The 27,263-nt window shown below is 46.1% G+C and overlaps 1 protein-coding gene across 1 annotated transcript; it reads right to left on the reverse strand.

Annotated features, from left to right (window-relative positions):
• Positions 1-1,715: 1,715 nt before the first annotated feature.
• Positions 1,716-17,524, reverse strand: Has1 (hyaluronan synthase 1). Its single transcript, XM_042055570.1, has 6 exons — positions 17,476-17,524; positions 16,515-16,837; positions 9,030-9,815; positions 6,658-6,883; positions 6,016-6,148; positions 1,716-2,391 (listed from the first exon to the last, which is right to left on the reverse strand). The coding sequence occupies exons 1-6, from the start codon at positions 17,522-17,524 to the stop codon at positions 1,716-1,718; spliced, it is 2,193 nt and encodes a 730-aa protein (XP_041911504.1).
• Between the last annotated feature and the right edge of the window lie 9,739 nt (positions 17,525-27,263).

Genomic DNA, 27,263 nt, shown 5'->3' on the forward strand with positions numbered 1-27,263 from the left:
TATATAATAATTATATTAATATAATTAAAAATAATAGTTAAAAAGAACTATAAGACCTCATAGTTTTTTCCCTAGGTTTATACTTAGGAATTAGAATCATAGGTCCACACAAAAACCTACTGAAGAACATCATAGTCCCAGGTTAGAGACAACCTGAATATCTGTCTGCTGATAACAGGATGGATAAAAATGGTTTGTGACCTGTCATGGTATACTGCTTAACAATAAAAAGAAATGAATCAGAGATTCAATGGCTTGAATGAGCTTTGAAAGTCTTATGCTAAATCAACCATAAAAGGTCACAGACTGCCTGCTTCCATTTATAGGACTATCTAGAACAGGTAAATTCACATATAGAAGATGAGTGACTGCCTTGAGTGTGTGTGTGAGAGGGGCAGTGGGATGAGGGGCGTCCACCACTGGGTATGGAGTCCCCCGGGGAGAGATGGAAATAGAGTTAGATTACGGCTATGGCTGCACAGTGATCAAGTTACTAAACTCTGAGTTTTTTCATGGAATGTTGCTATCCACAGAAAAGGAAGTGGCTTGGTAGTTTAGGAAGAAACTGAAGTTGAGAGAGTCTTAGGAGGTTTGTGAGACAAGATTTCATGTAGCCAGGGGGGCACTGAAGTCCCTGTGTAGCAGAGCATGGTGTTTAGTTTTGATTGTCCACTTGACATGTAGAATTACCTGGATTAGAGTGGCCTTTAGATATGACTGTGGGTAATTTTAACTGGGTTAACTGAGGTGGGATGACTCTCCCCAAATGCAGGCAGCATCCTTGTATGAGCTGGGTCCTGGACTGGTTGAAAAGGAGATGGAGCCAAAAAGCATGTGTGCATTAATTCATTGCTCTTGACTGTGATGTGAGTAGCTGTTTCAAGCTCCTGCTGCTTTGACTTCCCTGTAATAACAGGACAGTGGCTTGGAATTAGCCCAATAAACCCTTTTTTCCTTGATGCTTTTACCAGGCTATTTTTTCTCACAGCCATAGGGAACAGAACTAATCATGAATGACCACGAACTTCTAATGTGATATGGATGATAGGTGTGCCTCACATCATCTGTCTATTACTTGTATTTTCTTTCAGTTTTTCAGATGTATGGGTGCTTTGCCTGCATGTGTGCTTATGCACTACACTCTCAGAGGCCAGAAAAAGGTGTCAGATATCTTGGAATTTAAGTTACAGAAGTTGTGAGCCACCATGTGGGTGCTGGAAATTGAACTCAGGTATTTTGGAAGACCTGCTGAGCCGTCTCCCCAACTCCAATACCTGTATTGTATGACATTAGAATCTAGGTTCTCAGGAAGGAGGGTACCCTGTAGAGGTTCAAACATCCATCAACCCTTATTGCCTCCCCCCCCCCCCAGCTCCCAATGACAAGAAAAATGGGAAGGGGTGCTTGGAAGAAAATAAATAAAAAATTTATTACATCTTAATCACAGTACAAACATATTAAATAGAAACAGGAAGAATGCAGGGACCTTCTGGTCCTGGTCCTACAAACCCACACCCTGATCAATAAATTACCCCTCCCCCGAGACCCAGAAGTCTTGAGGTCCAAAACAGTTCATCGGATGTATTCCAAGAATCTTGGATGACACTCTCATTTCAAGAAGGGAAACTGAGTCCAGGGAGTCCCCATGGAATTCATGGCTCCTACAGCTACCCTGCAAGACTTGCCTCCCTCTGTGAGTATGTCCATGACCAGATTCACACCTGAACATGGTAGCCACCGCTGCGACGCCTGCAGAGCCTCCGCACAACCACCCAGTAAAGAGTCAGCATTACCACCCAGTAGGCCACATAGGCGCCTGCCCCAGCAGCGAGGTGGTAGGCCTCTGCTGCCCGGGATGGGCCACTCCAGTCGGCCTGAGCTTCCTGGGCTACACTGCGGATCAGGCCTCCAAGCAGTAACAGAGCCCAGAGTGCTAGCGGTAGCACCGGGACATAGTTAGCAGCCAGCTTCTTCCTGCCTGAGGTGCCCCAGCCACTCTGATTCATGGTGACCAATGCCAGGAACTTGGCGGGCAGCAGGCCACACATGTAGAGTGGTGCATAGAGTGACAGCAGCACCATGCGCAGGCAACCTCGCAGCCATGCTGCAAAGGCCGCCTTAGCCAGCGCCACGCCCTGTACACACAACAGCACCCAGAGCAGGGCCCATGGACGCCCAGCATAGAAGAGCCGCAGCACTGTGGTAGCCACGAAGAAAGGGAAAAGGCCGGAGACCACTGCTTCATAGGTCATCCACGCATGGTGGCGGTGCCACCATAAGGCGTTGTATAGCCACTCACGGAAATAAGACTTGGACCAGCGGGTCTGTTGACTCAGCCAGCGCAGAAAGGAGGAGGGTGTCTCTGAGTAGCATCTGGAGCGCGAAGTGTACCTGACAGGTGCAGAGAAACAAGGGCGGGCATCAGTGTGGTTCTCCCTGGGGCTCGGGCAGGAGTTTTAAATTTAAAGATCATTTCATATGTATGAATGGTTTGCTTGCATGTACACATGTGTGCTACATGTGTTCCTTGTGCCTGAGGGGGTTAGAAGAAGGCATCACAGCCGTTGGAACTGGAGCTACAGATGCTTGTGATCTGCCATGTGGGTGCTCGGAATCGAACCCAGGTCCTAAGCAAGAGCAGCCAGTGCTCTTAATTAACTGAGCCATCTGTCCAGTCCAGGGAGCAGAATTTTGAAGTGCCCACTTTCACTGCTATTGGGGCAAGTTTTTGTTTTGTTTTGTCTTTTTGTAGTATTTTTTTTTTTGTCATTGTGTCAAAACAGCTGACAACAGGTAAGGATGGAAGGGTTTTATTATGGCTCATAGTTCAAAAATAAAGTCTGGCCTGGAAGGGAAAGCATGGAAGCAGGAATATGAAGCATCTGATCACATTGCATCCATGGACAGGAAGCAGAGAGGATGGAATGCTGGTGTCTGTGTGCGTGCGCATGTGTGTGCATGTGTGGTGTGTGCATGGTGTGTGTGTGTATGTGCATGGTGTGTGTATGTGTAGGCATGTGTGTGGTGTGTGTATGTGTGCCTAAGTATGGACACACAAAGAGGTCTGACGAGTGTCCCAGGTCCCCTGGAGATGGAGTTACAAGCACTGTTAGCCACCAGATGTGGGTGCTGAAATGGAAGAGGTCCTCTTAACCATCTCTCCAGCTTCTTCAGCATCCTTTCTGTGGGCCTATATCACTGTTTAATATTTACAACAGCCAGGATTACATGGAGGTCGTATGCCAAGCAGTTTCTAGTAATTGCTCAATCAGTGTGAGCTACTGCTGTTTTTACTGTGACTAACACTGTTACTACAGACATGACGAATATTAGTCATTGACACTAACACCATCAGTGACATGACTAAGTGCTGACTAAATTGGCAAGTCCTTCCATGAGGAGTAGGGCAAGACTGGCCTCTACCCAGGTTAGTGTCTGCATGAGAGGTTCTCAAATGAGCAGATGGACCCCTTCCTGTGGCTGAGGCAGAAAGCATTAATCTGTCCTTACATGCCTTAGTCATACCCATGCAAGGTAGATAGAATCTCAACTAAGAAAAAGCCACAGGTGGCCATCAGCAGTTAGCTTATTAGGTGACGTCAAATTAGTCTCTCACCAAGGGCAGTACTTGACAGTGTCTCTCTTCATTGTGTCATTTGGCACCCTCAATGTTCTGCTTGCTTCTGCTGTTGCTGTTTGTACCCAAAACATCTGCCTAGAGGATGCTTTCACATGCCAGTCTTCTGCTCAAAGCCCTCCATGATTCATTTTAGTGAAGGTCCTACAAGCCTTTCATGAAGGGACCCCTGGTAGCTCTCTGTCCTCTCTCCTGGTGCTCTTGGCTAAAATGAGATTATTGTTCCAACTCTGTTTCCTCCAGCTTGACACATTCCTCTTGGAGGGAGGAGGGAAGACTTAAAAAGTTAATGGAAATTCAAGGAATTAACAAGACCCAGGAGGCTTAAAATGTAACTAGATTACGGAGAGCTCTCCTAAAGGAAGTGAACAACTCTGTGTGTGTGGGGGGGGCGGTTTGGGGGCACTGTTTAGTGGAGTTGCCTGCAAGGTGTGCAGGGAGCTCTACAGATGCAGCTATTGAGAGCAGTCTAAGCTGCCTCAGAATCATTCATGCATAAGTATACCCAACTATTGGTATCAAGTTAGACTTGGGTAGATGCAGTGATATGCAAGTAAAGCCTTTATGTCTGCCTTTAAGTGAAATGTATAGTAAAGCCTTTGTGTCTGGCTTTGAAAGAAATGTTTCAGCAAAGCCTTTGCTACATTTGGTTGATTAGTAGATGCTGTGAAATTGTTTTGAGACTGTTTCAACCTTGAAAAAAATGTTTCCAGGGGGCTGGAGAGATGGCTCAGTGGTTAAAATCACTAGTTGCTCTTCCAGAGGTCCTGAGTTCAGTTCCCAGCAACCGCATGGTGGTTCACAACCATCTGTAATCTGTAATGAGATCTGGCGCCTTCTTCTGGCATGCAGGCATACATGGAGGCAGAATTTTGTACACAGAATAAATAAATAAATCTTTAAAAAGAAAAAGAAAAAAAATGTTTCTCTGGAGAAACTGCACTTGGTGCTAAGTGAGAGCTGGCAGCTACACCAACCTTGGTCCTAAGACACTCCTGGCAGAGTTGGAGTTCTTCCTTTTGATAATCAAAAGGGACTGAGATTTGTGTGGGTTGTCTGCTCTCACGGGCAGCAAAAGCAAGTTACCTTTGGAAGTTGAAACCTTTCTCAGCCCCTATTAATCTTCTCTATGTTTGAATAAAGTAACTGGAGTGAGATAGCTGGGGGTCAGTCTTTTCCAAGAAGGCTAAGCCCTTCTTCTGCTCCTTCAGAAGCTCCTTCGAAAAATGAAGGCTTAGCATCTTAGTGAGTTTCTCTCTCTACTTTGGCACATACGACCGACATCAAACAATAGGGTGAATTATTTTTTCTTTCTTTTTTAATTTATTTATTGTTGGTCTGTTATGTGTGCCCTGTCTGGGGTGAATGGATATTTGCTTACATCTATGCTAGTTAGTTTTAACTGTCAACTTGCCACAAGCTAACATCACCTGAGAAGAAAGCCTCCACTGAGGAACTGGCTAGGCCATATTGGCCTGTGGGCATGTCTGTCGGAACTGTCTTGATTGTTCACAGAGGTGGAAAGACTCCCCCTGAATTTGGGTAGCACTATTTCACAGGGTAGGTACTGAATATAAGTGTAAAGAAGGCTAGCTAAATATTAAGCAGAAGGCGGCAGCCTGCTAGGGTCCATTCATTTCTCTCTGCGTTTGATGGTGGATGCTATATACACCTGGCTGCTTGAGTTCCTGCCTTGACTTTCTGTCAGTGATGGACCGTGATCTAGAATGGTAAGCCAAATCAACAATCTCTCCCTTAATTTGCTTTTGGTCAGGGATACTAAAACAAAAATTAAAATAGAACACCACTTCTTCCCCAGGAAAAGTCACACAATATACTCTATAGGTTGCCACACTTGGTAGATATATTGTCTCCTCAGTGTAAGGAAGAATTTTTGCCCCTTTTGCCTACTGCTGTGCCTGTAGGGCATCCAACTTATTGTCACTGAAAGACCTCCTGTATAGTGGTTATGGAGATCAGAGACTCTCCTCCTCAATTTCCTCTTCTCTTGCTGCTTCTCCCACTGGTGTTAACCCACCTCATCTACTCATCTCATCCTTCTCACTCCCCTTCTGAGTGGCCCACGCTGGCTCGGTCTCCATGGGATAGCCCACTTACCCCATCTACCTTGTTCCTTCTATGTGAAATTGCTCACCCTCACCTTGTCTTGTTTGGTGGAGGTGAAAATGGTTCACAAAACCCTTTACAACCTTTATGGTACCTCCAATTTTCTTCTAATATCAAACTCTTTGGAAGCCATTGGCTAAATACGCATGGCTCCTCTATCTCTTATGATATTGTCCTCTGCCTCTCGGACCCTCTGTCTCTCTCACTCAGGGACACTCTTCACACACGACCACATGGTCCCCTCTACTTACTTGGTAGCGTAACCCATGCTGAGCATGCGGTTGGTGAGGTGCCTGTCATCCCCGAAAGTGCAGTGGGTGCCCAGGAACTTCTGGTTGTACCAGGCTTCCAGGAACTGCTGCAGGAGATTGTTCCTGTAAAGGCCTAGGTGGGGTGGGGAGTACCAGAGCATCAGCCTCTGATGTGGTCAATGTTGTGCTCAGTGCATCTCTGTTTCCCACTCTGTGCTTCCTCATCTCCATCCCAGTCTCAGCCTTGTCCCTCATCACTCCCCCCAGTACAGCACCAGTCTTATCTGAAGCCCCTGCCCATTCCAAAGTGTCTGTCACATGACCATGCACTGTAAAGTCACCGCTCCTCCCACAGTGCCCCAGCATTCCCAGTGCCCTCCCTGTTCAACCCCATCTCCACCCAACCTCATCTCCCTTCCACAAGCCCTTTCGCAGCAACTTGTCCAGTCTGCATCCTTTCCCAGCTTCATTTCTCTCCTGCAAACCAGTGCAGCTCTAACACCATCTCTTCCTATTCCCCAATATTATGCGGTCTGCAATCCTGACCCCAGCCCTATCTTTGCCCACAACTTTACCCTGCCTCTGTCTCCCTCTCTTACTCCTGACTCACCCACAAGCCTTCCCAGCTTTGCTTTCACTCACCCAGAGGACCACTGATGCAGGACACACAGTGGAAGTAGCTCTGACAAGCCCTCTCCACATTGAAGGCTACCCAGTATCGCAGGCTGCTCAAGAAGCTGACCCAGGAATCCAGTGGGTTAAGGATCCGCACATCACCCCCAACAGCCCCTACCCGGGGGTCTGCATCCAGCACTCGCACAAGCTCCAGCAGTGCCATGGGGTCTAGTCTTGTGTCTGAGTCACAGACCTGTGAAAAGAATGGGACTAGGGTCAGACCAGAATCCTACACAGGGCTGGTCCTTGAAAGGGCTTGTAGATTGTTCACACTATTCCCTGGGCTGTGGTCCTGTATTATATTAAAAGAGGACGTGAGGGGCTGGAGAGATGGCTCAGCGGTTAAGAGCACTGACTGCTTGATCTTCCAGAGGTCCTGAGTTCAATTCCCAGCAACCACATGGTGGCTCAAAACCACCTATAATGAGATCTGGTGCCCTCTTCTGGCCTACAGGCAGGATACTGTATAAATAAATAAATAAATAAATCTTAAAAAAACCCAAATGTTTGTGTTTTAAAAAATAAAGCTTTAAAAAACAAAGAGGACGTGAGCTTCACACAAGCTGTGCAGGTGGTGTGAGCAGCTGCTTCCATCTCCTGTGTCTTGACTTCCTGTCCATGAAGAACTGTACCTTGAACTGTGAGACAAAGGAAGCCATTTCTCCCTTAAGGTGTTTTTGTAAAGGTATTTTCTCAGAGCAACAGGAGAAGAAACTAAGACAGTAGCATGTTAGTAAATGACCACACTGAATGGATGGATGCGTGATGAAATAAAGGTCTGTATTTCATAGCCGAATGGGTGACAAACGTCTCAACATTGAAGGAAAGAAAGCAAAAAGGAAAGGGGGGGGACTAACCTCTATATAAAAAGGGTAAGCGAATGAATAAACAAATGGATGAGGTCCACACTGGATGTATTGATGCCTGGGTGGAAAGAAGGGTGAAGGAAAGCCTTTCCATATTGAATGAAGAAAGAAAGCAACGTTATATCAAATGTCTTGATTTGTGGGTGAGTGATTGAGTGAATGAATCTTTGTATTAAATGAATGAGTAGCTGCATGAAAGGATGAATGAATGTATGCTCAGAGTTTCCTTCTGTCTTCAGTGGCTACGTGAGTGAAAGAGTGAATGAATTTCTTCATTCAGTGTTGTGGTTTGGATGTGAAATGTCCCTCATAGGTTCGTGTTTTTGAACAGTTGGTCTCATAACTGGTAGCACTGTTTTGGAAGGTTGTATGACCTTTAGGAGGTGGGGACCAGCTAGTGGGTCTCACTTCCTTTTCTCTTTCTGCTTCTTATCTGCAGGAGCAGCATGACCAACTTTCTCAAGCTCCCAAATCCATGTCTTTCCTATCATGATGGACTGCACCCTCAAACTGTGAGCCAGAATAAACCCTTCTTTCTCTAAGTTCCTTTGGTCTGGTATTTTTTTCAAAACAACAAGTATACAAATGGGTAGAGTGAATGAGCACTGAATTGGGTGTCTAGGCAGATGTGTGTACCACTGAATGAAAGAATTACACCAAAGTAAGAAAAAAAGGAAGAACCATTATATCAAATGGACGGAAAAGACTGACTAAATATCCATGAAATGGATGAATTAGAGTTTCTGTCTGAATATGTGGTGAGTGATGAGAAAAGAAACGATTTGAGCCTGGGGCGATAGCTAGGTGGATAACAGAACCCAGATTTGAATCTCAGCATCCATGTAAAAAGATAGGGGTGGTTGCATATGCATGCCTATAACATAGTGTGCTCTCTCTCTCTCTCTCTCTCTCTCTCTCTCTCTCTCTCTCTCTCTCCTCTGTCTCTCTCCCTCCTTCTTCCTCCCCCCCTCTCTCTTTGTGTGTGTGTGTGTGTGTGTGTGTGTGTGTGTATACAAGAGGAACACTGGTTCTTGTTGATTGCCAACCTACATCTAAGTTCAATGAGAGGTCCTGTCTCAAAGGAATGAGGGAGGAGGGGAGTGAAAGAGCAGGACAAGTCTTCCTCAGGCTTCCACAGTGCACACACACATGTATATACACCACACAAACACGCATACATAAATAAGAGAAGACAGGGTTGACTCTACATTGAAGAAATGATCTGCTGGAAGATGGATAAAAGCACGAGTAAGTATTGAAAGATTTTTTCACCGAATGGATAAAAAGAGGAAATGAAGCAGTTCCCTCAAATCTGTTTGAAACAGCGTCCCGTTTCAAAGTGCAAAGCCTGACTTTGAACTTCTGATCCTCCCTCTTCCACCTCCCAGGGCCTAGGGTGCATGCACTCTACTCTTTCTGAAGTGGAGGGTGTGAGGTCACATTCACAGGAGGCATGGGATACCTTGCACTCACCTGCACGTAGTCCACGGAGTCTCCCAGCGCCTTGAAGGCTGTGTACATGACCTCGCGCTTGCCGCCCCAGCGCTGCGCCACGCACACGCACCTGCGCGTCCTCACCAACGCCTCCACCGCCAGCCGCCCGGGGTCCTCCGCCTCCACTTCGCGGTAGGCACCGGCACCCACTGCACCCGCCCCCTCCGCCGGTTCCCAGGGCTGATGATAGTTGCCGTCCCACACGTAGGTGGCGGGGTCCTCATCGGCGAAGACTTCCCGGAACATGTCCACCATGTACAGATCCTCCTCGCGGTTGCCGTCCACCACCATGAGGACGCGCAGCCGCTCACGCGGGTACAGCAGAGCCCGCGCCGAGGTCAGGCACTGGCGCAGGTACGCCGGGTCCTCCTGGTAGGCAGAGATGGTGAGCGCCACGCTGCGTGCCGTGGCCGCATCCGGGGGTCCCTTCGCTGAGGCGCGCCGCGCCGCCGCCGCCACCCTCCGGTGCTCCAGGTAAGCGAAGAGGCTCTGCGCCACCAGGTGCGCGCTGAGGAAGGCCCCATAGAGGCCGAAGGCCAGGAGGCCATAGTGATCGGAGGCGAGAGGGACGCCGGCGGCGTAGGCCCAGGTCATGAGGCCCAGGATGAGCAGTGCGAACATAATCGTGAGCGCCCGTCGAGCCAGGCCGGAGCAGCGACGTGCGGCCTCTGAGGGCTTCGGCATGTCCTGTGGGGAGCCAAGGAGAAGGATCAGTCCTGAGGGCTTTCTGAAGATGACTTTATTTCTGGGGATCTCTGGTCTAAGCTGGATAAGAACATTCCCGAACTTTCAAATGATCTGTCTTATGTTTTAAAGGTTTGTTTATTTATGCATTTTTATTTTATTCGTGTGGGTGTTTTTCCCCCATGTATATGCCGGTGCACCATTGTACCCGATCCCTATGGAGGCCAGAAGCGGGCCTCCTATGCCCTGGAGTTCGAGTTACAACACTTGTGAAGTCTTTTGGCTTCGCAATAGCAAGTGCTATTAACCGCGAAGATAGCGATCTCTCTAGCACCCCAGGAGGTTTTTTTTTTTTTTTTTTTTTTTTTTTTTTTTTTTTTTTTTTTTTTTTTTTTGTAGAAAGAGTCTGTGTAACCCCAGCTGGTCTAGAATGCCCTATCCTCCTGAGTGCTGGTAAGAGGAGTGAGCCACCAAGCCAGGATTTTACTTGATGCCCTCTAAAGTAAGCCGTTATGCCTCCCCTCACCCAGCTTTAGCATCTCTTCTATACAAAAGGTTACACAGTGCAACTTCTCAGGCTTTCCCTGTGTTTGTTAGTGGCCCATAAAATGGTGCTGCCTGGTGGGATGGCTCAGTGGGTGAAAAGTGTCTGCCTCCAAATCTGACAACTGAGTTTGATCCTTGGAACCCTCAGGATGGAAGGAGAGAAGTGAACTTGCTGTGCTGTGACTAAAACACATGCGTTTGCGTGCCATCTCCCAAAAAGTAATTTTAAACATTAAAAAAAATAATGAAGTTAAGAATAACCCAACAAAAGTTTCTGTGTCAAGACACCAATACCATGTACTAAGCAGATTATACCAAATATGTATCAAGTGCTGTTTTAACCCTTTTATATGAACTTGTTTGTTTTAGAAACAAGGTCTCCTGTATCTTAGCCTATCCTACATGTAGCCAAGGATGACTTTAAACTTCTGAATCTACTGTCTCAACTTCTGGAGTGCTGAAATGACAGGCTTGCAGCACCATGCCCAGTTCCTGCAGTGCTAGGCAAGTGTGCTACCAACTGAGCTATACTTCCAACCCCAGGTAAGTACTCTTTTTTTAAAAAAATTTTTTTATTTAAAAGGTTTTTTCCTTTTATATGCCAAACCACCATTCTCGCTCCCTCCTCTCCTCTCACTCCATCCTCATCTCTCCCCTCACTCACCCCCACCCCCATCCACTCCTCAGAAAGTGTAAGGGAGTCAACAAAGTCTGGATATCAAGTTGACACAGGACCAAGCCCCTCCCTTCTGTATCAAGGCTGAGTACTGTATCCCTCCATAGGGAATGGGCTTCAAAAAGCCAGTTCATGCACTAGGGATACACTGCCAGTTGGCCACAAAGACTGCCCAAGCCACAGAACTGTCACCCACATTCAGAGGTTCCAGTTCTGGCCTATGCAGGTTCCCCAGAGTCAGTGAGCTTCCACTAGCTCGGGTCAGCTGTCTCTCTGGATTTTTCCATCATGATCTTGACCCCTTTGCTCATGTAATCCCCCCTCCTTCTCTTCTGGACTCTGGGAGGTTGGCCCAGTGTTTAGTTGTGGGTATCGGCCTCTGCTTCTATCAGTTACTGGATAAAGGTGCTATGATGACAACTAGGTCAGTTACCAATCTGATTCATTATCATCATTTTCCAGGCAGAGCTGCGGAGTTACAGAAATTTAAACTCCCAAGATTATACCTAAGGTTATAGGATTTGAACCCAGGATTGCAGTCATTAATCACAGTCTTCCTAGACTGTTTTCCCCTTTCAGGAGAGCCTCTATTGACAGCATTTGCAGTCGTAGTATAGATAGCAAAAGAGGATAGTCAAAAGCTTGTGACAGGTGAGCAGCTACAGGTGACAGAATGGCACCTCTGACTTCCCAGAATCCTGATATGTGTCCCCTTGCCTCTATCCAGTGACTTGACTGGGCCATGTTTATCAGTAGAGGCTGAGAAGGGACTTTGTCTTCTCATGCATAAGATGGGTAAGTAGTTGCTTCCCCAGCCAGACATTGTTCTACAGCAACCCTCTGCAGTGGGTACTCTTGCTGTGCCCTGTTACCGAGGCCAAAAGAGATGAATTCTCTCACTAAAGATCACTCAGATAATATGCAGAGGGCTTAGGGCTCAAACACAAATGGTCTGGTTGCTGTGCTTCTTCCATCTTAGGCTATCAGTTCCTGCCTGACACACTGACTTTAGGATAAGGCATCAATGTATGGTAGGTCACACTGCCCACAGCTGAAGTGCAGCCAGTCTAACCAGGGTGTGAGTTTCTAATCTTAATTTAAAATTTAGCATTAACAGGCTGGGGAGATGACTCAACGTACAAAAAGAGCTGAGTGCCGCCTGTAATCCCATCCCCAGGCAGACAGACAGGTAGAGGCCTGGGGCTTGCTGGCCAGCCATTATAGCTGAAACCGTAGGCTCCATGATCAGTGGGAAGCCTGTCTTTAAGACAAAGAGTAAAGAACAGATAGAGGAAGACATTAATGTTGACTTGTGACCTCCACAGGAGTAGGCACAGCTGAGCATACACCTATACAACATACAAACAGTCATTAAAATAAAAAGCCTGGTGACATAAGCCTGTCATCCTAGCTACTTTTGAGGCCAAATGATCTAGAGGATCTCAAGCGTAAGTCCCACCTGGTTAACTTAGTTCTTAACCCTCTTTCAAAATAAAAATGAAGAGGCCAGCAAGATGGCTTAGTAGGTAAAAGTACTTGCTCCCAAACTTGAGGACCATAGGTTGATATCAAAAACTCACCTTCCTCTCTCTCATATATTAAATTATAAATGCACAATTTAAATATATAAATTAAAACAAATATTCCATTTAGTCTCATTCAATTATTGAAAAACTTTTAATTATGCCTTGAATAAGTGTGATGCATGACACTTCTTCTTTTAACTGTAAATTTTACAAAAAACTAAGCCCAGGTAAATCATTTTTTTTTTCATACACAATGTATTTTGCAGCCTTAGTCTGGGGTAGATTAAAAAAACAAAAGCTCTCACTAATATTTTTGTGTTGGTAATATTTTGAAATAATTTGTTTTCTAGACAAGATTACATGAAGTGCAGGCTGGCTTTGACTTCACTGTGTGACTGAGATTTCGCTGAATTCCTTCTGATCCTTCTGCCTCGGTCTTCCGAGTGTGGCATGACAGAGGTAAGCAATCACGTTCAGTGTATTTGGTGCTGGAGTTTACTTACACCTGGGGCTTTGTGTATGCTGAGCAAACACTCTACCAACTTAGCTACATCCTAAGTCCCTGAAATAATCATGCTTCAAAAAAATTTATTTGTTTGTTTGCTTATCTATCTATCTATCTATCTATCTATCTATCTATCTATCTATCTATCTATCTATCTGTGCATGTATGCATACACATATGCTATGGTGTGTGAGTGGCAGTCAGGGCAACGTTCAGGGGTCAATTCTCATCTTCCATCATGTAGGGGAACAAACTCAAGTAATCAGGCTTAACAGCAAGCCCCTTTCTCTTTGAGTCCTCTTGCCAGCCCCAAGTAACCATATTTTTTAAGTATACAATAGTGGTCAAGACACAGATTTCTACTACCACTTACAAACAGATATCTTTTTACATTCCCAAATCATTTTAAGCTGAGAGGGAAACAAAAATGTTTTGTGGAGTGTGAAAGTTACTAGCAGTTCAAAGGTCAGTGTCCTTAATGCTGCACTTCTCATTCACCATTGCCTGTCCTGACTCCACAGTAGAATACCAAATCAGGATATACTCTGCTGTTTGGTAGAAAAGTTTACAGTCATCTCACACACTGAGTTGATGCAAATAAGTTACCAAAATTAATTTCATTTAAAAATTAGTTATTTCTATGCTTATTTTGTATGTGGGCATATGTGTGTCACAGGATATGTGTGTGTGTGTGTGTGTGTGTGTGTGTGTAGGTTGGAGGACAGCTTTGGGTCTAGGTTCTCTCTTCCTACCCTGTGTCTTGGAGACCAAATTCAGATTGTCAGTCTTAGAAGCAAGCACCTTTCCTTCGAGAGCCATCTTGTAGGCCCCTCTTTACTTTTTCAAGAGGTTTTAAAAATCGTATGTAATAATTCACCTTATGTTTCAATCAGTAGAGGTGAGTTAGGTATTTTGGGGATTTTAAAAGAAGATGAAGGGTTTCCCTGTGTTGTCCTAGACCTAAGCATCCTACAGTCTCAGCCTCCCAGGTATATGAAATCTCAAGTATGTGGTATCCAACTTAAGATAGAACTTTTAAATACTCAATAACAATTATTCTTTCTTTTAGACTCTTTTATTCCTGTCTTTTTGTCTCAAACACAGCTCTGCCTAGGCTCCTGGGGGCGGCTCAGCTTATGAAGACGTTTTTGATGCCAGCAACACAGACACCTCCACCTACAGCTGTACTCGCAACATTAAGAGCCACAAAGAACGAAACTACCCATGTTCCACAAGACAACCTCATATACCGTATCAAAGGCTGAGAATGGGGGTCCAGTGATCTTCCACTAATGGTCATGCAAGGGACCTGAGGACACAAGCCCTCGGCATGAGGAAGAAACAATATCAAGACAATAAACAACATGCCAGTAAACACCCAGACAGCCACCAAGGGTCTGGGGTGAAGGGACAGAAATAGGTTTCAGAAGAAATAGTCAATAATTCAGATCAGTAGTTATCCACAGTTTAATACAGTTCCTCATGCTGTTGTGACCCCGAAGCTTAAAATTATTTGTTGTTCTTTTATAACTAACTTTGCTACTATTATGAATTTTAATATAAATACCTGATATACAGGATATATTTTCATTGTTGCAAATTGACCAAAAGGGTTGTGACCCACATGTTGAGAATCACTGGTTTAAGTGGATGCCAGCCATATGACATTACTCTTTTTCCAGGTCAAGAGAGGTTGAATGTTGGTGAATGCATGTAGTTCAGCTAAATAGATTCTAAACTCATTAAATTGAAACCAAAAAACATGTATTACACACATGCAGTCTTCTTTAGGAACACTACTAGTATGCACTTATAGAATCATAGACATGAATGACAAAGGAAGCTCACTCCACCGCACATGCTCACTGAATTCATACAGTTGCTGTCACAAGTAGATACACTCGCATACAAACACATTCTCAATAGTCCCTGATACACATGGTCTCACATATGGTAGTAATTATCCTTTATGGCAACAGACACACAGGCGCACACACACACACACACACACACATACATACGTGTCTCATGGCTGTGGATACTGATGGATTCTCTCCTCTCCGGCTTGCTCTGCAGTCCGTGTGTGTCTAGAGCTAGCTGGAGGGGGGCCATTTGAAGACCAGCAAATGCGGGGGTGGAGGAGGGTTGACGTCAGCCGACTAGCCTGTCCAGGGGCTCTGAGGTCAGACAGTCCTGTAACTCCACCCTCTTCGATTCCCGACATTGCCCCCATCCCCCTCACCAGATAGGACCTGTCTTCACACCCTCTTTTTTCCAGCCCTTCCACTCTATTTTCTCTTTCTCCCCCTTTTCCTTGAATTGAGTTCACTTTACCTTTCATTTATCCTATCTGTATATCCCTTTCCACCTTTCCCCATGTCTGTCTTCCCCATCTCCCTCAGCTGCTTCTCTTGTGTTTTGTCCGTATTTCTGTCTCCATCTCACCCCAATTGCCCCATTTGTCTTATCACTTTCTATCACCCACACTGTCCCCCTGTCTCCCCGCCCTGCCCACACACCTTCTTCCTCCTCACTTACTCCTCATCTCCCCAGAGCCCACCTTCCTCTCTCTAGACTCTCAACAAATGAGTCCCGCAGGAGCACATATCAGCAACTGACAGATAGATAAAGTGCACACACATGCATGTCTGTGGGTGTGCCTGTGTTGCTGGCGTGTGTTTCAAAGCAGCCTGGAACTACAGCCAGAATTGCCTGCTCTTTGCTGGGCTGATGTCTGTCTGTCTGTCTGACTGTGGAGTGTGTGTGTGAACACACATGTGTCCCTGTCAAGGTCTGACTGTGGCTGAGGACTGAAATACTGGGGTCTGTCTTCTGAGGGACTTCAAGTGACTTTTGGGAGTGGTCTGGGCTGAGGTGTTGTGATACACCATCATGGAGACTGGGTCAGAACACAGCTGCGATGAGATGGGGTGCCAGGGTGTATGTACTCAGCCCCTTGGGGTTCAGAAGGCCAGTGATCCCTGTTACTCTTTTATATTCTTTTTATAAGGTTTTGTTTTTGTTGTTAGCTCTAAGACTATCCTTCTCTAAGTTCCTCTCACTGTGAACTGATGGTGGGTAGTGTACAGCAACTGTCTCTTCTTACATCCTTCTGTGTGGTGGATACTAATAATTTCTATTCTTTCTCTCTGTCTCCCTCACTCTCTTTTGCTCTCTCATTTTGTCCTTTACCCCCGACATTATTTCTCTACCCATCTGTATTCCCATTTCTTCCTCTCCTTTCCTATCCCAGTCTTCCCCTCTATGTCTGTTACCATCTCTCATCTGCCTGCCTGTTTGTCTGTCATCTCTCATCTTTTAATAATCTACCTATGTGTATCTATCATCTATGTATTCCTCTATCCCTCTACGTCTCTAGCTATCATCTGCCTGCCTGTCTCTTTGTGAGACTCTCTCACTCCCCTGTCCCCTCCCCCTGACTTTTATGTCTTTGGTTTTCCTTTATGCTGCTGCTTCATGTCTCCTAGTCATTCAGGACTTTCCTGAACAAAACCAGGTTCTCACACCCAGCTTGTGAGAACTTTGCTAGACAGGGTGTAGGGGCAGTGCCAGGTTGGGCCTTTGCTTGAGCCTGGCCACTGGGGAGAAGCTCCCTGGTGGTGGGAACCTGGGTACCACCCGCCCGTCAGGGTGGGGCAAGCTGTGTCTGACGCTTTTGCCGGGAGCCTGTGATGCTTAGTGTCTGGCTGTGTCAGGATGATGGAGGCAAGCCCAGAACAGGGGATAAGAGGAGTTCCTGTGGCTAGGAAGGGATAGCCCAAGCTCCCTCCGCCCAGGAGCTGGGCATTTGACTGCCTAGCCTGAACACCGCCCTGACTGGGTGGAGCAGCTGTATAAAACCAGATGTTTCTAAAACCAGAGTGTGCATGAGAGACAGACCAGGGTTTCAAATCCTAGGGTTTTTTCTCTGCCAGCATACTAGAGATCTGGCCACAGGCAAGACTCCCCCTTCAGACCCTATCCAGGCTTTAGTCTCCTCTGTTAGATACAGGGTTATAGGACCCTAGCTCTCCTTCCCTGGACTCAGGATTCCAGACCCCAGTCGTCTTCTCTTAGACCCAGAGGTCCAGTATTTAATCCTCCGCCTTCAGGCTCAGGAGTCTAGACATCAGCCTTCTCTCAGAAAAGGAGTTCAAGCCTAGCCCTCTCTATCCCATAATTCCTTGCAAGTATAGATGATCAGGACTGAATGTAGCAAAGACAAGATGACAAAGACAGAGGAAGCTGAGCACTGTTGCCCAGTTCTCTCCCCTCTGATGGTAGCTTTAACTGGTGCCTGCCCTGAGTCCACAATGACCTTCCTTCTCCAGGAGGGTTATTATTTAATTTCACAATGAGAAGACAGGGGAGAAAGGTAAGGGTGGTAGCCACAAATGGAGAAGAAACAAGAAAAACATGTGTTCATTGTAGGGTCAACTCTTGAGCTGCTGATGGGTGAGGCCCTGGGCTAAGTGATGCCAGGCACACACACAAATGACTCAGCAGGGGGCCCTGCCTCCCTCTGAGGAGATGCCATTCCCCTAGGGGAGACAGCTGTGTAAATAGAGGACTGGGCTCGGATGGAGTAACAGTTCCACCCAACTGAAAGGCAGGAAGGGCTTCCTGGAGGAGGTGCTCCTGATCAATGAGTAATTAGGGGAGTGGAAAGGGAAGAAGGGAAAAGGGATCCCAGGCAAAGACATGGTGTGGTTAGTTGACAAAGCACACAGTGAGAGGTGCTGTGGAAGTGCAAAGTAGCTGAGAAGTAATGAGGTACCGGAAAGGTAAGATTACTTTTTAAATTGCTTGGGCAGATAAACAAACGGCTCAGTGGTTAAGAGTGCTTTTTTGCAGAGGATCTGGGTTGGGGTCCCAGAACTCATGTTGGGTGGCTTACAACCACATGTAACTCCAGCTCTAGTGTATCTGATGCCTTCTTCTGTCCTCTGTGGTCACCTATACACATGCAACATACACATAAAAATACAATAAGTCTTTTAAAAAGAAGGCATGGGCAGCTGCAGAGATGACTCAGTGGTAAGAGCACTTGCCACTCTTGACAAGAACATGGGTTCAGTTTCCAGCACTCCCATGACTGCTCACAATTGCCTATGACTCCAGGTCCAGAGGATCTGTGCCCTCTTTTGAACCTTTGTGGGTACTGTAGGTACATGATGCACAGCCACATATGTAAGCCAAACACTTGTACACATAAAATCTTTAAAAATGACTTTTAGATTGAAAGGCAAAATTATATATTCATGATGAGGATGTAGCTCAGTTGGAGAGTGATTTCCTACTATGCATTTAGACTTGGGTTTGATATTTAGCACTGGGCGTGGTTGTGTACACTTGCAAATTCAGGTGTACTAAAAAGAAATCATGCGGTGCAAGGTTCTTAGTGTGTGTGTAGGACTGGGTGCTATGTATAATTTCAAGTATTCGGGAAGGGTCTTGAAAATATGCCCCTTAGCTGGGCGGTGGTGGCGCATGCGTTTAATCCCAGCACTAGGGAGGCAGAGGCAGGCAGATCTTTGTGAGTTTGAGGCCAGCCTGGTCTACAAAAGCTAGTTCCAGGAAAGGCTCCAAAGCTACAGAGAAACCCTGTCTTGAAAAATCAGAGAGAGAGAGAGAGAGAGAGAGAGAGAGAGAGAGAGAGAGAGAGAGAGAGAGAGAATGCCCCTTAGATAATTGGAGGAGGGGGTTTTATTAGTGTTTTGAGGCATAGTTTCTCATGAATGAAAAATGAAATAAAAAGGAAAGGAACATGATTGCTCCCAGTTAAGATGGAGGAGAAAGTTTATTGTGGATAAAGGGGGATAGACATAGTCAGAGGCAGGGGCATCTGGGAGAGCCCAGAGTGGACATGACCCTGAGCCATTTGAGGAGAGGAAGAGGGGAAGAAAAATGAGGAGATGGGAGCAAGGTATTGCAAAAGAGAGTAGACAAAAAGACCAGGTAATAAAATGGTTGTATTATATAGGGAAGGACAGCCCAGCCTCTGGGCTGGAAAAGTTTAGGGGAGGGGTGTGCCAGCCAGGAGGGCCCTGTAACAGATAGGGATTTGGGGAGGCTTGGAGAACCAGGTTCACTTTGATATGGTAAGTAGGCACCTCAGCCTATTGTCCTGGGTTTGAAACCTGACCTCTCTCAGCCCAGGTTGTGCTCTAACTCTCCAGACAACTGAAGATGACACTGAATTCCTGATCCTCACGCATCTACTTCTCAAGCGCTAGGATTGCAGGTGTGTGGTAGCATGACTGGTTTATGCAGTTTTGGGGAAGGAATCCAGGACTTTTTGCATGTTAAGCAAACACTGTGTTACCTGAACTACAGCCCCTGCTTAAAGTAAGAGACATTTGAGCTTCCTGGAGAACTCAGGAGGATAAATGGCCACTGAAAAAGTTAACTTGAAAAAAATCTGCATTTTCTTAAATGCTGCTGTCGATCTAGGTGGTTACTCTGTAAAGTGTTCTGACTTGGAGAGGAAATACTCTGAAAAACCCAGCGTTTTAATCCAGTACTGAAAAGGAGAGGTGGAGGGAGGTAGCTCTCACAGGGTCATGTGCTTGAACACTTAGTAACCAGCTGGTGGTGCTATGCTAAAGGTTGAGGAGCTGTTATGGAGTGCGTGTGTGTGTGTGTGTGTGTGTGTGTGTGTGTGTGTGTGTGTGTGTGTGAGAGAGAGAGAGAGAGAGAGAGAGAGAGAGAAAGAGAGAGAGAGAGAGAGAGAGAGAGAGAGAGCTGGGGTTGTCTTTCAGTTCTTGAAAAAATATTCAGTCAAAAGATCAGACAGTTTGAGCAAAAGTTTATTTTAAAAAGCTGAACAAACAAACTGTAGGGGAAGACTGAACTGGACTGCATGAAGGTGGAAGAGTAGTACAATGGATTTAGTGTTGCAGATTTTAAAGAAATTGTAACAAATATTTATGAGGTGTGTGACATACTCATGGAATTAAGTAACCCTTTCTTCTTCCCAAATCATGATGGGCTGGGTCTCCTTTTTAAAGTATTTCTTCAACCTCTAAAACAGTCTACAAAAGACAGTAAACAACCAGAATTTGAGTGAATATATATATATATACATGTATATATATATATGTATATATATATATATATATATATATATATATATATATATATATATCAGGTAATTTGGGTATGTAGACCCTGGATTACTACACATGCGTTAGAGAATTTCCAGGTGTCTTACTTTCTGATATAACAAGAAAAACCTAACCGCTTCCAAATGTTTAAGCACAAAGAGGTTCTGACCACAGGGAGACACACCAATCAAGATGCAGTTACAGTTTCTCCTCAGATAACCTCTTTTCCTCCTTAGCGTAAAGTGTAAACTTTCCACAGCTTAGAGTTATCTCAGAGGAGAGCTTCTAGATCAGATTGGCTTGTGGCCATGTCTGACAATAATGTCTTGACTGATGATGTAGGAGGGCACCACCCACTATGGGTGCTTTCCCAAGGCAGGTAGCCCTGGGCTGTGGAATACAATTAGTTAAACATGAGCCAGCAAGCGAGCCAACCAAGGAGCATTCTTTCATGGTTTCTTCTTTTTTTTATGGTTTATTTTTTTATATTTAAAAATTTCCATCTCCTCCCCTTCTCCTCCCCCTTCCCTCCCCTCCCCTCCACCCATACCCCCTCCCCCTCCAGGCCAAGGAGCCATCGGGGATCCCTACTCTATGTTAAGACCAAGGACCTCCCAACTCCCCCCCAGGTCCAGGAAGGTGATCAACCAAGCTGAGAAGGCTCCCACAGAGCCCGTCCATGCAGAAGAATCAAAGCCCAGCGCCTTTGTCCTTGGCTTCTCAGTCAGCCTCCACTGTCAGCCACATTCAGAGAGTCCGGTTTGGTCTCATGTTCCATCAGTCCCATATGCTCTTACTTGAGTTCTGTTAATGATCAAGTGTGACTTGACATTATAAGCCAAATAAATCTTTTCCTCTTCCACGTTGATTTTGATCAGTGTTTTATCACAGAAAAGAAGCTAGAGCACCTCATATTGAACTCCTTGTCTACTCAGAATTAGAGTTTGGGGGTCACTGTGTCTAGCTGGCAGACACTGGCCACTTGGTAGTATTACTGGTAAGCCAGTGAAGGGCTTTAGGTGTTAGAAGCCAGGTCTCTTTTCTTGATCTCCCAAAATGTGAACAAACCATGTAATGAGCTCCTGCTGTCACAAGTTAAGTCATTCAACTGTCACATTTTTCTCACTTTTATGGTCAGGATGAAAAATCAGAATCGGGGGGAGGGGAAAGAAAAGAGAAAGGCTAAAGTTTGTTTCTCTCTAAACTTCTAATCCTTATGTCCTCTTTCTGTCTTCCTCCCTCCCTTCCCTTTCCCTCTTTTTCCTCTTTCTTTTATCTCTCTACTCACTGCTCCTTCCTATCATCTCAGGCTGACCTTGAACTCACCCTGTAGCCCAGATTACTCTCTAACTTGCCACTTCCTGTGTCCTAGGAAGTGCTAGATTAAAGATATAAAGGGTGTGTGGGTTGCCCTAATGCCTGCCCTCCCTGATTTTATTTTCTGTGTGTTTGTCTATTGAACTGCCTCTTTATTCTCATACATATATTCTCATTCTCTTTCTCTCTCTCCATTCTCCCCATGCCCCAACTCCCTAGAATTTCCCTTTGCTCAGTCTTATCTTTCGTCAGCCAGCTGCACCACCTCTCCTGGGCTGTAACTCCTGTAGTAGCAGAGTCAATTGCTCACACACTGGGATTTCCCAGGAAGGCAGAAGTGATGGGGGAGGTGGGATGACAGCAGAGAGGAGGGAGGAGGAGAGCAAGTGACAGGAGGAGGAAGAGGGTCCAGCATCTGGGAGGCCCACACCCCACAGCTCTATGGCTATCACTCAGTTGGGCAGGATGTGTTACTCCCAGCTGTGGAAGTGGGACCTGAGGCAAGGCGTCCCCAGGATGGGCACAGATCCCAGACATGCAAGCAATTTGCTACTGACTTCCAGGAACTGGGAGGACTTGGATCCTATTACTGCCAGTGGGGCCTCACTGAGCTATTCCTCCCCCACACTCAAGATTCCAGGAAATACCTAGGCCTTCAAGAAAGATTCCTGGGAAACCACCCAATGGAGGGAGTTTAATTCCATGCCTCTGGAAGATAGCTGTCCCAGACAGAGGCCCCCATGCCTAGATATTCTCCAGGGATTCTAAACACTTCTACTCTTACCCTGTAGGAAAAAGAAAGAAGAAGAGAATGAAAGAGGACAGGGAATTTTCTCAGAGCCCTATATCTCTGCTCAGACAAGCAAGAGAGGAGGGATCTTGGTTTCCACAGAGAAGAATGGAGGCCCAAGAAAACTATGGCAGCTGGAAGATGCAAGGATGAGGGCTAGTTGATCCAGGTGACAGAGTAGGTGTTCTGAATTAGGAGGTCTCTTTCTATGGTAAGGGACCGAGACCTGTACCTCTGTGTAGGAGGGAAGAAGGGACAAGGCTTGGACCCATGATCTGAGGCAGGAGACTGGGATCTGGACACTTGAGTCTGAGGGAGGAAAGATGGGGTCTGGATCTCAGGTCAGAGGGAGGAATACTAGAACTTGGACCTCTATGTCTGTGAGAGGAGAGTTAGGGTCTGGACTTCGGGCCTGAAGAGAGAAGGCCTTGATACTGGAAAGAAAAGAAACCTGGGCTCATTTTTCTTAAAATTATTTTTACTCTTTGTATGTAATATTTGCACATGTACTGGGGATTTGTACACACATGCCAGGGCAGAAGGTTTCTGAAGTTATTGAAAGTCATAAGACAGTTTGCAGTAGTTTATCTCACTTTACTACATTGACCCCAGGGATCCCACTGTGTGAGGTACCATTCCCTAGGCTTGTGATTCTAAACTGTATAAGAAAGCTAGCTGAACATGAACCTGCCAGCAGCCAGAATCCTCTGTGGTTCCTACCATATTCAGTTGCAGGTAATGCTGTGCGGATAAGGTAGCATGTAGCATGCTTGCCTTTGGGTTCTTGCCATGAATTCCCTTAGTAATAGCCTGTGACCTGAATTTGTAAGCCAAATGTACCCTTTCTCCCTCAAAATAGTTTTTGTCAGGGTGTTTGTCACAGCAACAGAAAGAAAATTAGACCTGTTGCCTATCTTGAGGGTTCACTCCTCCCAGTGCACCATCAACTTGTTTCTTAGGATTCCCATTACGGTTTAAAAAGAGACACAAGCCCTGATTTTATCAGATACTTACACGCTATTTGAAAGGCTCATTCCCCAGAACCTCTCTTTCATCATCTATAGGATGAGATTATTGTTAGAAATATTTTCCTAACTGAACCTCTCCGCTGATGCAAAATAATCCCAATCAAGCCAAATCAGATCAGCTATTGAGGTTTAATTAGACACCTGTGCTCCCGGGTGACCCTGAGGGGAACAGAAAGCTGCCAACACGACCACTGGAGAGGAAAGGGAAAACCACGTGTTTATTTTCTGGGGAGCAGTTTAAGTAGCCTGTGGGAGTGATCTTGACTTTTCCTGGGGAGGGGTCAAGGTTCGAGGGGCGCAGGGAAAGGGCCTCCAATAATGGAGTCCGGGGCTGGGATTACAATTATTTCAAGTTGTTTCTCATGTCCTAAATCTTAATCAAGCAAGGGTCTCCCCAGCACAGAGGTCATGAAGTGATGTTATTCTTTTGTGGACATTGCCTTTGCCTTGTTGTGATCATAATACCAGACCGAAACAAACTCAGTGAAGGAAAGATTTACTTTGGCTCATGCTTTTCAAAGATTTTAGTTCACCACAGTGGGGAAAGCATGTCAGAGAAGCTCAGTTTTATAGTAGCCAAGTTGTAGAGTCTGATTTTATTATGGCAGACAAGGAAGGCATGGGGGAGTAGGGACTGTGAATAACCTGTAAAATCTTGCTCTAGTGTCCTATTTCCCCTTCCCGGGCCTGTATTGGCTATTTTCTCTTGCTATGATGAAATACTCTGAAAAGGCAGTTTGGTTAAGGAAGGGTTTTTATCTTGGCTCAGAGCTGCAAAGGCCCCTCTGTCATGGTAGCAGAAGCTTGAGGCAGCTGGTCACATTGTAATATAGCAGGGAGGCAGAGGACAATGAATGCTGTTCAACCACAGCTAGTGGAATGGTGCAACTCACAATAGGCAGTTCTTCCTGTAATGGTAAAAGTAAAATGCTGTGGATCCCCAAGTGGCTGCAGTGGCCAGCGGGCAATGAGACCATGCTGCAGGTCCTCAAAGTGGTGGCAGGCAGCAAGCAGCGGGTCCTGAGAGCAGACAGTCCTAGGTAAGGATGGTGTAGTTTCCCGAGTGGCTGCAGAGGGTCATGAGTCCCAGGCAGGGAGCTGCAGCTGCAGGGTGGGTGAGAGACCTCGATGGGGCAGCCAGTCCCACAAGGAGAGACAGACAGATGGGCATTCAAGACCATGCCATAGGACCCCGAAGGCACCTGGTTCCAGGCAAGGAGCCATGGCTGGTCTGGGGCAGGGAGCCACATGGCGGGTGAGAGACAGACACATGGATAGGCCAGAGTGAGGTTGGATATTTATTTAGAGGGCTATAGAGGGGAAAGAGGAGAAAGGGAGAAGGCAGAGAGGGGGGAAGGGGAGAAGTCGGGAGAGGGAGAGACAGAAGCTGCCTCTTTAAGAGAGACAGAAAGGGAGGGACTCAGGCTGGAAGCTGAAGATCAGCTTGCCTGGGAGGGGGGAGTGGGCATGGCTTGTCTTTTAAAGGGATGGAGCAAACCATTACACTTCCCACCTCAGTTGACCTAATCAAGATAACCTCTACAGGCATGGCTAGAAGCTAACCTAATATGAATAATCTCTCATAGGAGTCTGTGGAGGCTTGTCTCTTAAGTAATACATATTCTGTGAGGTTAGCAGAGAATACCATCACAAGCCTCCATATTCTAAATGCTGGCAACCTTCCAAGTTAACATCACTAGCTAGGAGAGAAGTGGAGACATTTCAGATTCAAACTAGAGCATGGCACTGAACCAGCAATCTCTGGGGAGGGGGAGAGCTGATGAATGTGCTGGGTTGAGAGCAGAGACAAGACTGTTTCTTCCTTGACTACATTATCTCTTATCTGAAGAATCAGCCAAGTGGAAATTGGAAAGAGCCCATGTTCTGAGTCACACTGGATTCCAAGACTGGTTGCTTGAGCCAGCCACTTTCATACCCAAACTTGTCTTTATCCACATTTGATCACAACATCCAATCACTATGTTTATGTATGTGAACAGCCTTAGTGCATGGACTGATCATTCTCATTCTAGAGTGTGGGGTAAGGAGACCATTCTTCTCCACTAGAGGAGATTGCTCAGTGGGAACAATGGAATGTTGTGGGGACTAGCAGAGTCTGCAGCATAGACATTGGATCCACAAAGGGGTGCATGGGAGGAGACAAGTGGAAGATGTTAGGTCAGAAGTGAAGAGACCTCTTTTGTGGCAAACGCTTTAGTTACCCTTAGGGCAGTAGGCCAAAGCCATAACAATGACATTCCCAGTGAGATAGAAAAATGGAAATAGTATTGCCATAGTTTCCTCTCTACTGCTGAGGTTTGAAAAATAATATAAAACCATGACTTTGGATTGCAAACAGTATCAGTGTAGCAGCAAGAGCAGGTAGGGCTTTTATTCCAAGTTCTTTTGTCTGCATAAGGATAGGCTCTACAAGAAAGGAATACAATTGCCCACAACCTCGTCTGTTATTTGATCAACCAGGGAAAATTAAACTGTCATCATAGAAGAGACTGAGAGATGAGTGCCACACTGAAGATTGGGTAACTGTTCCCTCTCAATACTGTCTACTTTTCAGGGATACTCATTGTTATGGCTTAGATAAAAAGGTTGTGCTGTCCCCAAGGGGCACAGCAGCAGAAATGCTGCAGGTCCCCCAGGGGCAGCAGTGGGCAACGGCCTGTGAGACCATGCTGCAGGTCTCCAAGTGGCGGCAAGCAGCTGGCAGTGGGTCCTGAGACCATGTTGGGCCATGAAGGCAGCCAGTTCCCAGGCAGGGAGCCCCCAAGTGGCCTGTGGGATATGAGGGCCAGCCAGTCTTAGGCACAGAGTTGCATGGTAGGTGAGAACCCAAGGCAGAGGAAGGGGGTATTTATTTAGTGGATTATAGAGGGGAAATAGGGGGAAGAGGAGAAGGGAGAAAATCAGACAGAGAGTGGGGAGAGAGAGAGGGAGAAAGAGAGAGAGAGAGAGATTGAGAGAGACACATGGAAAGGAAGGGCTCAGACTGGAAGCAGAAGGAAGATCTGCAAGGCAGAGGAGGGGGGAGGGGAGGAGAGTGGGCTGGGCTTACTCTCCCAGATCATTACACTTATCACTCATGTCCTGTAAAAGTAATTTTTCTTCCTCTAAATGGCCTACAGCCCTCACTTCCATTTTGATATAAAGAAGGGCACATATAATTTTAAATCTTATAGGATATTTACTTTGCATTCTCGGGATGCCTCCTTGTGTATGCCTGAAACAAAGGTGCTTGCTTTTTTTCTGCTAATTTGTCTACGGCTTGATTAACCTTCTGTTTCTATGTCTGTCCCAGCAGATTCCTAATCAACTAAAGTCTGCTAACTGCTCCAAACTCTCCAGCCCTAGGTGCTTCTGATAAAATTTCCAAAATGACTGGCTACAGCCTATGACTCCAAAGCATGTAGCTCCAGGTGATCCAGCCTTACATACTGCTCCAGTGTGACCTGCACTTCCCTAGCCCCAGAGGGTTGCACAGAGCCTGGACAGGAAGTGAAACAGCCTTCACTCTTCTCTCTCTTTCTTCCTGTCCTTTGTAGTGAAGAGCGAGCAGGCCTGCTTATCGTCCTGCCCAGCTCCCGCATGGTTAGCTTTACACCCGAAATAATTACATGGAAACTGCATTCTTTTATACACTGCCTGGCCCAGCCTCTTACTCACATCTTGACTAACCCATATCTAATAATCTGTGTAACACCACGAGTGGTGTCTTACCGGGAAAGATTCAGCACGTCTGACCTGGTGGCTGGCTTCATGGCATCTGGCGTCTGGTGTCTCTCTCCCTGAGGAAAGGCATGGCAGTCTGCCCCAGAGAGGCGAGGCATGGCGATTTATTAACTTCCCTTCCCAGCATTCTGTTCTGTCTACTCTCCCCACCTAAGGGCTGGCCAATCAAAGGAGCCAGGCAGTTTCTGTATTAACCAATGAAATCAACTCAAACAGAAGACCTTCCCACATCAGTCCTTGACCAGCATTCTAGCATTCTTGGGCCCCCCAACAAAGATGTTGCAATGTCAG

Source organism: Arvicola amphibius, chromosome 8 (genome assembly GCF_903992535.2).
Source record: "Arvicola amphibius chromosome 8, mArvAmp1.2, whole genome shotgun sequence".
NCBI classification, from domain to species: Eukaryota; Metazoa; Chordata; class Mammalia; order Rodentia; family Cricetidae; genus Arvicola; species Arvicola amphibius.

What these genes read in the sequence shown, in the direction of transcription:
- Has1 (XM_042055570.1), bottom strand. Translation starts at nt 17,524, where the DNA reads ATGGCATCTCCTCAGAGGGAGGCAGGGCCCCCTGCTGAGTCATTTGTG. An exon ending in ACTCCGTGGACTACGTGCAG is followed by an intron (nt 6,884 to 9,029) that starts GTGAGTGCAAGG and finishes TTCTTTTCACAG; the next exon opens with GTCTGTGACTCAGACACAAG. An exon ending in AGCATGGGTTACGCTACCAA is followed by an intron (nt 2,392 to 6,015) that starts GTAAGTAGAGGG and finishes TGCACCTGTCAG; the next exon opens with GTACACTTCGCGCTCCAGAT.